The sequence below is a fragment of the Pseudorca crassidens genome, chromosome 6 (assembly GCF_039906515.1).
Source record: "Pseudorca crassidens isolate mPseCra1 chromosome 6, mPseCra1.hap1, whole genome shotgun sequence".
Taxonomy (NCBI): domain Eukaryota; kingdom Metazoa; phylum Chordata; class Mammalia; order Artiodactyla; family Delphinidae; genus Pseudorca; species Pseudorca crassidens.
In genome coordinates this window covers 61,264,479-61,277,758 of record NC_090301.1, presented here as the reverse complement: position 1 = coordinate 61,277,758, position 13,280 = coordinate 61,264,479, and the positions used below count along the sequence as shown (strand labels likewise).

The 13,280-nt window shown below is 42.8% G+C and overlaps 1 protein-coding gene across 3 annotated transcripts in view; it reads left to right on the top strand.

The window, feature by feature from the left end:
- The window catches only part of GORASP2 (golgi reassembly stacking protein 2), a 29,467-nt gene extending 19,416 nt beyond the window's left edge, over nt 1-10,051 (top strand). For 2 of the 3 annotated variants that reach the window (XM_067741562.1, XM_067741564.1), the window contains exons 6-10: nt 95-227; nt 1,916-2,039; nt 6,105-6,191; nt 7,202-7,312; nt 8,907-10,051. In XM_067741562.1, coding sequence (XP_067597663.1) covers nt 95-227; nt 1,916-2,039; nt 6,105-6,191; nt 7,202-7,312; nt 8,907-9,247 — 796 coding nt within the window. In that variant the 3' untranslated portion in view covers nt 9,248-10,051. The remainder of the gene's footprint in view (nt 1-94; nt 228-1,915; nt 2,040-6,104; nt 6,192-7,201; nt 7,313-8,906) is intronic. The other variant, XM_067741563.1, reaches the window with a different exon arrangement.
- The last annotated feature ends 3,229 nt before the right edge of the window (nt 10,052-13,280 follow it).

Below are 13,280 nucleotides of genomic sequence, written 5' to 3'. Positions count from 1 at the left end.
TTAAAAGAATGGAGATTTGTTTTTCTGTTTCAAAACCTCAAAAATGCAAGCTGTGATTGATAACAATAACTTTAAGAAAAAAATATCTTCATAGCCTAGGATGTGGCATTGGATATGGTTATTTGCATCGAATACCTACACGCCCATTTGAAGAAGGAAAGAAAATTTCTCTTCCAGGACAGATGACTGGTACACCTATTACTCCTCTTAAAGATGGATTTATGGAGGTAAGATAACTTTACTGCCTGATTATACCATAACTTTCCACCCAGATGAATAGATGTGTGGGGTGGTAGCACTTATTTGAGACTGGGCAGATGATGAGTTAAATATTGACATGTTGGATTTGAAGTTCCTGTAGGATATCCAAATGAATATTTTCTGGTTCTAGATTTCAGGAAAGAGGGCGAGGCTAGAGATACAGATTTGGGAATCAGCAGAGAGAGGGTAATTTAATCCAATGATCAAAATGAATAAAAATCATCAAGGGACTGGGCCTGGGTGGGTCAGAGGACCGAGGCCAGAATCTTGAACATCCCTAGTGTTTAAATGGATGGGCAGAGAAAGGGCATTCAGCAAAGGAAGCTCAGGAGAAGGCCAAAGGGAGAGAACAGAGCTTCAGGAAAGGGGGCATAGGCAACTATGTGAGGTACTGCAGAGAAGTCAGGTGAGAGAAGGAGTGAAAAAACATGTCCTGGGCTAGAGCAACTTAAGGCTTGATGGGATGCAGATACCAACTTACAGGAGATAGAGGGTGAGTGGTGAGTGATAAGGTGATGATAACTGCTGCTTCCTATTTCAAGAAACTTGACTGGGAAAGCAAAGAGAACTAGGGGTGTGGGAAGTATTACAGGATCAAAGTGAGGCTTTTTAAGGAATAAGAGGTATTTCTGCAGGCTTATAGGCTTTTAAAATGTTTCCTGTGCAGGCCTTACAGGACAGTTAACTCTTATGCATGACTAAATAAAAACCAAACATTCAAAAAGAAAATGCTACAGTTGTAAAGAAAGGGCTGCTGCCACTGTCATTTTATGGTGCATGGTTGGGCCATCCCCAATTCTAGAGGAAGTGAAGGGGAGCTATGGGGAAGTGTAACCTCTCCTCACCCCCATGCACCATTGGCTTATAACCAGAACCAGTGTTGTTGTATGTTCAGACTCCTGCTATCATATCTGCTGCCCCAATCAGTGCTCTCTGCCCCAGATGAGGCGCTATGGGCAGTCTGAGAAGACCAGAGGGTGAAATGGCAGCTAGGGAGAAGGGCCAGAATACAAGTTATGTTGGAATGTGCCAGAGGGCACTGGAGCTGGCATAAGTTGGAGGATTCAGAGGTGAAATCACCCATCCACCCATCTGTAAAGTCCATATAGATTCATTCCCACCCCCACCCCATGCTCCCAGAAGGTAGAGATCTGGCTGCCACATTCATTCATTGATGAGGACTCATGAGGTTAGACATCTTAAGAAATTTTTAAGGAATCTATCATGGTATTAAGACTTCAGCTGACTTCTTCCATGAGCAGTGAAAATTAAAAACACAAAACTGGCTGAGAATTCAAAGAAGAAGAAAGCAGTGGTGCTTTAAGGGTTGAGTATAATCTTTTTTGGCTGGCTAGGAAGGAGGAGAGAGAATCTCCTCCTGGTGTCGAAGTGGCTATAACAGTGTGTATGATGGGCTAGATGCCATGTGTTAAAAGACTGGAAGTGACAGGAGGGGGAGATGTTTACAGTGCGTGGTCCTTGGCACGTATGAAAATTAGGAAGGAGTGTCTGAAAGCCAAAGTGCCAGGTGAAAACTTTTGACAGTTAATACATGATCGAAAAAGGTATCTGTAGGACCGGTGAGAGCCAATATTTATATTTTCTTTTAAGTAAATCTGAGTAATTTTCCTTTTTTCTTTCTTTTTTTTGGAAGGTCCAGCTGTCCTCAGTTAATCCCCCGTCTTTGTCATCACCAGGAACTACAGAAATTGAACAGAGTCTGTCTGGACTTTCTATTAGCTCAACTCCACCAGCTGTCAGTAATGTTCTCAGTACAGGTGTGCAGAAAAATAGATTCTGTTTGCAGTCTACTTTGTTTTACAGGATACTGTTTTCTGTCCCAAGCTGTAGAATTTTAAAAGTTGATGCCAGTGTACTTTGAAAACTGTAAACGTGCTCTGCATTGACAGGCCCTGTCTGAAAGCTGGTACTGAATCATCACAGGCATTTGAACCTCTTTTCAGACAATTTTAGATCTTGGGCTTATCTTGTTGTAGAGTCAGGATTCTACCTTTAATTTCTATTTAATAGCCCTATTTACTCAACAAATGTTTGCATATCCCCTAAGTAGTAGACACTGGGGATACAAAAGTGAGCAGTTTACCATTCCTTTCCTAGGGACTCAGTCTTGCTCAGGGGACATACGCCTATCTCCTCTTTTTCTGTACTCCTTGTTCTACCTAATATACTCCTTTTTTGTTTGTTTTGGTTTTTTTCAACAGCTTTCTGGAGATGTGATTCACATAGCATTGAATTTACCCATTTGAAATATACAATTTAGTGGGTTTTGCAACCATCACCTCAATCAGTTTAGAACATTTCATTACCCGCCAAAAACACCCTGTACCCTGTCACTCCCTGTTTTCCCCCAATCCCACAGGCCTAGGCAATTACTAATCTACTTCCTCTTTCTAATCTAGACATTTCATATAATATGTGTGGTCTTCTGTGACCTTCCTCTCTGGCTTCTTTCCCTTAGAATAGTGTTATCCAGGTTCATTCATGTCATAGCATATATTAATATTTCATCTTTTTTATGGCTAAATAATGTTCCATTGCATGGATATGCCACATTTTGTTTATCCATTCATCGGTTGAGGGACATTTGGATTGTTTCTACTTTTTGGCTATTATGAATAATGCTGCTATGAACATTTGTGTACAAGTTTTTGCATGGACATATGTTTTCATTTTTCTTGGTTATATACCCAGAAATTAGAATTGCTTGGTCACATGATACAGTTCTTAACTTGGTATGTTGATAGAGTTTATTTTTCCCTTTCCTTTATTTATTTATTTATTTTTAACATCTTTATTGGAGTATAATTGCTTTACAAGTGGTGTGTTAGTTTCTGTTTTATAACAAAGTGAATCAGCTATACATATACATACATCCCCGTATCTCCCCCGTCTTGCGTCTCCCTCCCACCCTCCCTATCCCACTCCTCTAGGTGGTCACAAAGCACCGAGCTGATCTCCCTGTGCTATGCGGCTGCTTCCCACTAGCTGTCTGTTTTACATTTGGTAGTGTATATATGTCCATGCCACTCTCTCACTTTGCCCCGTGTCCTCAAGTCCATTCTCTACATCTGCATCTTTATTCCTGTCCTGCCCCCAGATTCTTCAGAACCATTTTTTTTATTCCATCTATATGTGTTAGCATACAGTATTTGTTTTTCTCTTTCTGACTTATTTCACTCTGTATGACAGATTCTAAGTCCATCCACCTCACTACAAATAACTCAATTTCATTTCTTTTTATGGCTGAGTAATATTCCATTGTATATATGTGCCACATCTTCTTTATCCATTCATCTGTCAGTGGACACTTAGGTTGCTTCCATGTCCTGGCTATTGTAAATAGTGCTGCAATGCACATTGTGGTACATGACTCTTTCTGAATTATCCTTTCCTTTTTTTAAATCTCCTGTTTCCTGGTTTTCTTTCTTTATACCAAGAGTATATTATATACTCAACTAATATTGAGTAAGTGGATGAAATACTGTGACATGGTTTAGTTTTATTTCATTAATAGCCTTTTATTCTTGAGCTCTTTTTTTAATATTTATATCCCAAATTTGATCATATTCTACTTTGTTCTCGAATGGATTTAAAACAGCCCATCAAGATGCAGTCAACAGTATGATCCCTGGAGCTTGTCCCCTAGGTTCAAATCTCAGATCTTTTCAGAGTCTTTGTTTTATTTCCCAAAGATACGTATGAAATTTAAATTTTTTATTTTTTACAATTAAAAACTTGAAACATATTCAAAATTAGATGACTATTAATAAAGATTCATTTGCGTAACAAGTAGAACAACCAGCCCCCACCGCCCAGCGTCGCCAGTTATCGGTATGATAACGTACCTCCCTACCCCCTGCTCTTTGCTGGGTTTTTTTCCCAGCTTTATTGAGGTATAATTTGCATACCATAAAATTAACTCACTGCAAGTATAGAATTCATGATTTTTAGTAAATTTATGGAGTTGTGCAATCATCACCACAGTCCAGTTTTAGAGTATTTCTTGGATGACATTAAATATTAATGTCATCAGTATCAAGTCATGGATATATTTGGAAGAGATTCTAAAGTTTATTTCATTCAAGCAGTGTTTGAGTTCTTTTTATGATATTAAGATTTTTTTCTTATATCCCATCAGATGTAAGAAATGGTTTTTTAGTTTATTCCTGGATAGACTTCCCAAGACAGCAATCCAATCTGTGTCTGATAACTCTCACCTGGCTTTACAGTGAGTGTTCCAGTGCAAAGTGTTCTGGCTTTAGGAGATAGCTGACATCTCTCTTCAAGTTCCAGTTTCTTTTGAGAGGCATTTTAAATCTTCCCTAATTACATTACAGTTATACTTATATTGTCATATATGCACATGCACTGAGATCCCTGGTCTTATTACACTGTAGAGAAATGGTTTCTTGAGTATTAAAAGACAGAGACATAAATAAAGCAGAAATTGCTCAAAGGAGACTGAAAGAAATCAGCATTTTCACTTTGAGTAAATAAATTTAAAAACACTCAGATGTTCTAGCATTATAACATGTGAGAACCCACTTTTTGTTAGGCATTTATTTTTCTGTCTTTGCTTTAATTATATTGCTGCAAAGTAGCCCAAACAGTAACTGTAGAAACATTAAAGTATGTGCTTTAAAAAAACACCTCTGTGGATTTGAAAATTTTGGATTAAGAAATTTTCAGAAAATGAATATATCATTTTGAAATGACATTAATTGATGTGATCCTCTCACACTTCCTGTCTCCCTTTCTTTTTCTGCCCCTTATCAGAATGTAAATGTCCAGAAGGTAGTGATTTCTATTTTCTTTATGCTGTAAAGTTCCTCAGTGCCTAGAACAATGTCTGACATATAGTAGGTACCCCCCCACCCAAACTTTAAAGACTGAACACACCAACCAACCGTCCAGCCCTTTTGAGAATCTGATAAAACAAAGAACCCTCTCCTATTTTTTCATGGCTCCAATTTCTGCAAAAAAGTAAACACATGACTAAATTTTAAAAGCTATCTGAAAATGGTTGCTTCATACTTTCAGGCACAATTCATTCTTGCTACCGTATTTAAGCAGATCTCTGTAAGACAAAATCTAGAATCCATGTGCAGTATTACTATTGTTTGGACATCAGCGAAACCTCCCACATGAGTAGGTGGTAAACATTAATAGGTAATCTTCATTAGGTGGTATCGTAAGAGTTATTTGAATGTAAAGAACATGACCACTTCAAGCTAACAGCAGTAAAAGTGGGAATGTACTAGACTTCAGAGGAGTGTCACAGAACCTAAGGTCAAAAGGAAATGAAGATTCAGGAAACCAGGTCATTCTCCCCATCTCTGGAGGTCCACATGCTCTTCTGTCTCTTTCAGGCCATCTACATCATTCTCTTTCACAGACCAGAATTCACTGTTTCATGGGGCATATAGCCCCCCAGCAGCCCCAGGTGTACGTGGCCTTTGAGGTCAGGAGCCCAATAGAGACTGATTAGGATCCTTGTATCCCATTTCCAAATTTCCAAAACAGTTTTCTAATCCAGCCCCGCTTAGGTCAGGAGTAAAACTCTTACCCGGTTTTACTTAGCTGCTGAGGGCTTGCAGAGCCCCCCGCCCTCTTGGCTCACGGTCTGCTAACAGCCATTGCGAAGGGCCAAGGGCAGAGCAGGTGGATGAGCTGTGGCAGTGATGCAGCTAGAGACCAACTGACTAAAGTCACACTGAGTGAAGACCTGACCATGGCAGGAGGGAAGGGACGGAAGACTGTCCGAGATAGTCTGCTCACTCCTTATCAACTGAAATTTTTAAAAGGTTGTGCATTTATTTTAGGTGTACCAACAGTACCATTATTGCCACCACAAGTAAACCAGTCCCTCACTTCTGTGCCGCCAATGAACCCAGCTACTACATTACCAGGTAAGTAGCAGGAGACATATATGTAATAACAATAGCTTTACTGATATTTTGCATCTTAGAAAACAATGAAAAAAATTTCTACCTATGCGGTGACTATTTATGTCTTTTACTCTCATTCTGTCTCTGCTGTAACTTTGTGTTAAGTGAGACCAAGTGGCAATGAACTGCTGTCACCAGCTAGTCAGCTGCTGAGCCTTGGGCTCCTTAACCCCAACCAACCATCCTCCCTGCCCCCAGTGCAGCCTGAGGCAGGAATAAGGAGTATATAGACTGTCCGTCCTTCAGCACAGGGCTTTCTGGTTGTTGTTTAGTGAATAAGACATTGTGTCCTGGAGGAGAGCACTCCTTACTTGAGTCTTCAGTAGCTCTAATGTTAGGTTAGATTTTTGTTTATTTCACTTACTGTTCCCAGTGAAGACCAAGTCCCTTTATCCAGCAGATAACGATCAGATATTATTTCAGTGATCAAATATATACTTGCATTGTGAGAGCCTTTAATTGTATGGCTAAAGATGTCATTACACAGACATATTAAGCCATTAACCAAATGTGTACACACAGCAAGTGTGGTAAAATGTTAACATTTGAGAAGTTAGAGTGAAAGATATACATGGGGATTCTTCATATAAATTAGCAACTGTAAGTCTGAAATTAAAAAGGAAAAAGAAAAAAAAAAGCCTGAGAGACTGTAAACCTCAACCATCAAAGAAAATCAGTTCCGTGTTTGCTGAGATAAATCAGCCCCTTCTCCAAGACATAGGCCAGCATCATTCTTGCTTTTGGGTTCAGAAGTGTGTGTTTGTTTTAACCCTTACCCACTTAGCCTTCTAATCACTTAGGTATAGAAGGATGCTTCACTTGGGAGAGATTTTGTTATTGTTACTGTTGTTATGATATAAAACTGCCACACGGTAAGTGGACTTCTGGTATTCTCACTTTGAAGTGGGTAGTATTTTTTTCAATATGCAAGGATTGGATGGTTTATCTTTTGTTCTCTGCCTTCTTTTCAGGTCTGATGCCTTTACCAGCAGGACTACCAAACCTCCCTGCCCTCCCCAATCTCAACCTCCCTGCCCCGCACGTCGTGCCAGGTGTCAGCTTACCGGAACTCATGAACCCGGGTATGTTGCCCATCTTGCCTTCCTAGGACTCTGTCTAATAAAAAGCTTTATCCAGGAAAGGCAGTCCTCTATTTCAGTCTTTTCCTGGCAAGGGCAGATCAGTTTAACAAATTTCAGCTGCTTCAAATAAAAATCAATCTTTTTTATTTAAAAAGCTTGAAAAAGAAGAGGAGGAGGAATGTCTTTGTGCTGCTCCCCTGCCTGGCTGCCTCTCCTCCCCCTTTCTCCTCTCCTGCACCTGACAGCTCAAGCACCACAAAGGCCAGCTGTAGAAATAAAGAGCAGTGGCGTGGCCTTGCTGGGCTGAGTTGGATGGGAGGTGTGCGCAGTTCACTCAGTGGGGGCAGATGAACTCCCTGTGATTCTCCTCATGTTTTGGGCAGCTGCCACCCGCGGAGTAGTGACACCTGTTTTGTGTGGCTGAGGCTAGCTGGGCTTGCTACTTGATAAATATTCTTCGTTATTAACAAATTTTTTATAACAAAAACTGTGAGAGATTTTAGCTACAAATAGTTAAGTTCACAGATATTCAGAGTGTTTACACTCGTATTCTGTGCACTGATGAAAGTGAAGCAGCAGAATGTCCCCACAAGTCTGCTCTTCTGGTTAATGATTGCCCAGATTATCTTTAGCTTTGAGATGGCCACAAGTCAGGTCTGACTTTTAATTGCTAATCTCAGGAATTTGGCCCATCAGTGATGTCAACGAGTGATCTTATTATACAGTGGCATTGTCACATTTCTAACGGCCCCTGTTGTAACACTCATCATCTACATGTATTCGTTACCCATCCTCATTAACCCATTTGCTTTTCAGTGCAATCGGTTAAAAAACAAATGAAGTCAATAAGTTCAAACTAATGTTTACTGTCTCAGTCCTCCCTTTGTCTTTTCTTTTGTGCCCTGTATTCTTGGCTTCTGGCTCTGCCCTTTCCCCAGATTGACAGACTCTAAGAGTATTAAGGGTTTCACCAGTCCCCAGGTTGCCCCAAACCTGTTTTACAGCCTGCTTTTCCTTTGTTTCTTAAAGAAGTAATACTCTTTCCCTTCATCTACATTTTAAAATCATTACAGTAAACCCGCCAAGTGTACTATAAATAGTTATACTATAAATATAGTTATAAAGGCTGAGTACTTCTGGTGAGGCTAATGCCAGGGGCTACACAGCAGGCCCTTCCCTTGCGAAACCTTCACAGGAGGTTTGGCCCCTGTGTCTCCTCTTCCTCTTGTCTGTCCAGAGGGCAGCTTAAATCCACCTGCAGCTTGCCCCCGAGAGTGGAGTCCTCCTGCTGGGCACTCGGTGTAGCTGCATCGCAGGCTGGGTGGGCTCCTGTCCATCCTGGCTGGGAGAATCATTTCCTCCCTGAGCTCTGGGCTGAGTCACATGAGGGAACCTTTCCTCCTGGCCAGCTGGTCCTGCAGTGAATATTTAACTCTGTCCTGGCCTCCAACTGAGGATAATCAGAAGTTGTGATTTGTATTGTCTCTCCTCAGCTTCTGTTTCCTTAACGAAATGCAAATTAATAGTCGTGTGATGCTGACTGCTGCTCTTCTAGTGCTGGGAGGATGTGTGATCTATGCCGTTTTTGTCCTAGGTTTGCCACCTCTTCCTTCCCTGCCTCCCCAAAACTTACCTGGCATTGCACCTCTCCCCATGCCATCCGAGTTCCTCCCGTCATTTCCTTTGGTTCCAGAGGTCTCTTCCACGGCAGCCTCCACAGAGCTGCTGTCCTCTCTCCCACCCACCAGCAGCCCACCCTCCGACCCTGTCCCGACCACTGCAAGGGCAGATGCTGTGTCCACGCTCACCGTGGGTGTGACGCCCCCCACTCCCAAGGCCCCGGCCGCTGTTGAGGACAGAGTCGGCGAATCCATCCCAGCCAGCAAGAAGCCTGTCTCTGCGGTTACGGATGCAGATGCCTCTGAGTCACCTTAGCTTTGGACCGGCCTTCGGAATTGGCGTGGTGCGCTTATTTCACCACAGGAGTGTGTCTGGAAACGCAAACTACCGTTAATTTCATACTAGTTTGTACCGTATCTGTAAGCATCTTGTAAATAATTCTGAGGGGAAAACTAAGCAAGAGGACATGGGTTTGTATCCTGCCAAGTGGGGGTGGGGCTCATGGGCCGGGGAGGGAAATGTCAGGAAGTGCTTGTATTTTAAAACAACCAAAAAGAATTGTAAGGGTGGCTTGCTGCCAGGTTTCCACTGCCATTCTTGAGGGCGTGCGTCCTTGGGAAAGGTGGCAACAGGGTGTCCACTAGGCTCCCTGTCCTCCTGCTGCCCCTTCTGTAAGAAAATGAAATACTTCACGCCTAATACCCACATGCGGCATTTCTTGTATTTTGTAAATCATTTGCGAGAATGCAGACCACCTCAGTAAACCGTGAAAGGAAAAGATACTTTACTTTTTGGTCTCTGTGAGTCACATCTCTATTAAGGTTTACACGAAAATTCCAATGAAAGATGTTGTTAAAGTTACACTATGTGCACTATTAATTGAACATCTTTTTATTCAGCCTATACACAGGTCTTTGTTTTGAGCTCTCAAAAGTACTCAGACAACATTTTGTAACTGCTGCCGTTGTTATACGTCCACCAAAAAATGGCATTTAAAAAGAAATAAAGATGATGTTCCACAGTTTTAAACCAGAAGGTGGCACTTTGTAGCTACTTATAATATTATAGCTATACTGGGAAGCATAGATACAGCAATAAATTACAGTAGTTTTGCTTTTCTTCTTGTGGTACATTTAAATTACAACTCCTGATTGCCATGGTGCATTCGTTCCTCTCCAGTGCATCACACTGCGTTCATGTAATTTTTCATGTCTGATGTTTGCTGTCTCCTGAATTTTCTAAGAGATGGTAAGTTATGTGGAATTGATTTATTGAATGAAATTAAATGCATATTATATCTCTTTTTTAAATAAGATGAAAGATTGATCGGTTATTGACTTGGCACTAGCATGAACGTTGCCAGGGGAGCAGCGCGTGGAACTGGTCTGTGATCACTAGCTGGGAACTACAGTTATCAGCGCCCACCCAGTGCCAGCCAGTTTTTAGGATAGGTCCATTTCTGGAGCCAGGTTCATACTTAAAGCTAAATGATAAAAGAAGGTTCCACCTCTAATCATAGCTCCTTCTGTTTGCATTATAAATATTTCTAGAATATTTCTCGCAGTTAACAATCCTGTTTTTTGAAATGGAGCTTATAACAGGTAAGGAAAATATTCACAAGCATACTTAAATGTTACAACTTTTTACTTTCCAGGATAGGAAAAGTTGAGCAAGTTGTTATTACTTTCTAAAAGATGTTCATATTTTTTTAAAATGTTAAGGAGATACTTCATGGAAAGCAAGTAAGTAATTTTTAAGCTTTAAAGACAGTTTCTTTAACAGTAGTTTTTCCAGTGCAGTGATTCTTAACTCTTGTGAGGTCACAGTTCGCATCTGAGGATGACAGCAGCCCTGATATCTTCCCAGTAAAATGTCTATAAGCATATAAAAAATACTAAGCTCTGGGGAGAGAGAGGGATTCTTAGTACTCACTTGGAAGATGGGCACACACTTGGCCTAGATTGGCTCATTGGATCTTGCTGAGGTGGAAAACACTTTAGATATTCTCTGCTTCCTTCAGAAAAACCAGTTTCGGTGTTTATAGACAGTAGCATATCCTTTACCAGTGGCCAGAAACACGGATGTAAAAGATAGTGTCCCTACCAGTGGACCACTCACTGTGGCCTTGTAGAGGGGACAGCTCGGGTGGTCAGTGCTCAGGGCACTCGAGGATAGCGCTCTAACCATGGAGATGTGCCCCGCAGTGAGGATGGCAGTCAGAATTAGCTTCGAACCCCTGGGTCACTCAGTGTGCCTACGTTCACGTGAGAGGCACAAGGCAGTGACAGGGAGGGCGCTGGTCTGAATAGGCCCAGTTATCAGAACAATTCTCAAAATAACAGTGGTTTAAACAAGCAAGTTTATTTTCTCTCCCGTGTTCAGAGTTGGAGGTGGTCTGGCTGAGGCAGGACCAGCCCTTGGCAATGTCAGAGACCACAGCTCCTGCCTTGTAGTTCTGCCTGGTGTGGTTTCCATTGCCAAAGTCGTCACATGGGCCCAGATGGCAGCCAGAGGCCCCGCCATGCCCTCCTCGTTCCAGCCAGAAGAGAAGGGCCAGCCCCCCTCTTTGGGGGACATTTCAGAGAAGTTTCACGCAGCACCTTGGCTTACATTCTTCTGGCCAGTGTGAAGTTATATGGCCACTTCTAGCTGAACGGGAGGCTGAGGAATGAAGCCTACGCTGTCATGTACTGAGGAGGAAGAAGAGTGACTAGTGAGGCACCGTGAGCAGCCCCCGCCGAGCCCTCACGTGGCCCCCGCACAGCACCTCCGTTTGCCCAAGATTCGGTGGAGCCAGAGGAGGCAGCTTGGCCAGGGTGCTGGGGTGGGAGCAGGGAGATTTCTGAGAGATGACATTTGACATGAAGAATTATTTAGGCAAAGGAGGGGCAGAGACCATTTGAGGGCAGAGGAATGGTGAGGAGTAGAGCGCACAGGGCCAGATCTTGAGTGCCGGGCTGGGGAGTTGGGACTTTGTCTTAAAAACAGGAGTCACTGGAGGATTTCCGTGCAGACAAGCTCATCTGCATTTGAGGAAGTCTGTCTAGCAGTGGAAGCTGGAGGGGCAGTCAGCCCTGAAAAGAGCGGAAAGGAGGGAGGAGTTTCAGAGCAGACGGAGGAGACTCGGGAGGCTGCTGTCACCTGAAGGCCACTTTGCTAGCTGATACTCTGTGAGGATGCTTTTGTCTTTACACTTTGTGTTCCTGTTTTATGCTTAGTCCCATACTAAATGTGCTTACGTTAGAACAGCTGGCTTTAGCTCAATTCCTGAAAATTGAAAAAGTGAGTTGAAAAAGACCTTCCCCGTTTGTGAGGCAGCAACTAATGTTCAGGAATGGCTCGGCCGGGGCCTGTGGGTGACGGCCTCCCCTTTAATTATCTGACCACCCAGCAAGGGGGGTCAAATTAGAACCACTTCTATGAGAATATGGATTCCTGGGTTCCTGAGTTCTGGAAAGCTTTTCAGAGAATGAGAGACACTAAACACATTTGTCTCCTTCATTATACCTGCCCCTCCCCAGGTCCAGTTAGCAGAGGCCCTGCACCACCTCCTGGGTGATAATTGAGACAGGCTGGTCTATAACTTGAAGTAATAAGGCAACAGAAAGTCCATTGTCTGCTGACACTTTCACCACTTAGCAAAGTGCACACGTTAGAGAAGGGATCCTTTTATCAATGATACTGTTTGTAGTAGATCTAGGAAGAACAGTTTCCAGTCTTGCTAACCAACACGTTCCTTTGTCAGCTTCTTACATGTGAGCCAATTTGATTAACTACAAGAATGGGGAAATAACACCAGAACCACAGGCCAGCGGAAGGGCAGGTGAAACCACTCCCAGGCTGGCATCACTTTGGGAGCTGGAGAGGGACAGAGACAGAGAGAATGCACTGTTCACAGGGATGCGGCCAGTGGCAGAGGCACCCAGAAGCTCCAGGGCTGGGGACAGAGTTCACTGTTAAAGAGCACCTGAGGACTGACCAGTGCAGGGAGAGCAGCCTCTCCAGGGGGTTACACGAGCACCGTGCCCTCTGGTCACTCTTCGCCAGTTCAAACAAAATGGGGAAACACACTCCATCTGCTGGTGGACGTGGGCTCAGGGACTTTGTGTTATTAGAGTTAAGGTTGCACCATATTTCCTGGCACTAGATAGAAACAGGCCTCGACTCGTGGGGTAGATACTGAAGGGAGGAGCTGAGCCAGCCCTGTGCAAAGCGCTTTGTAGGACAGTCTACCCAGTGAACAAGAGGTAGCTTCCTCCAGACTCGTTCCTTTGAGCCACGCTGTATATTTTTAAATGTGAATTAATTGCCAACATTTTAAAATCAGAAAATTTCACATAAATCCAGA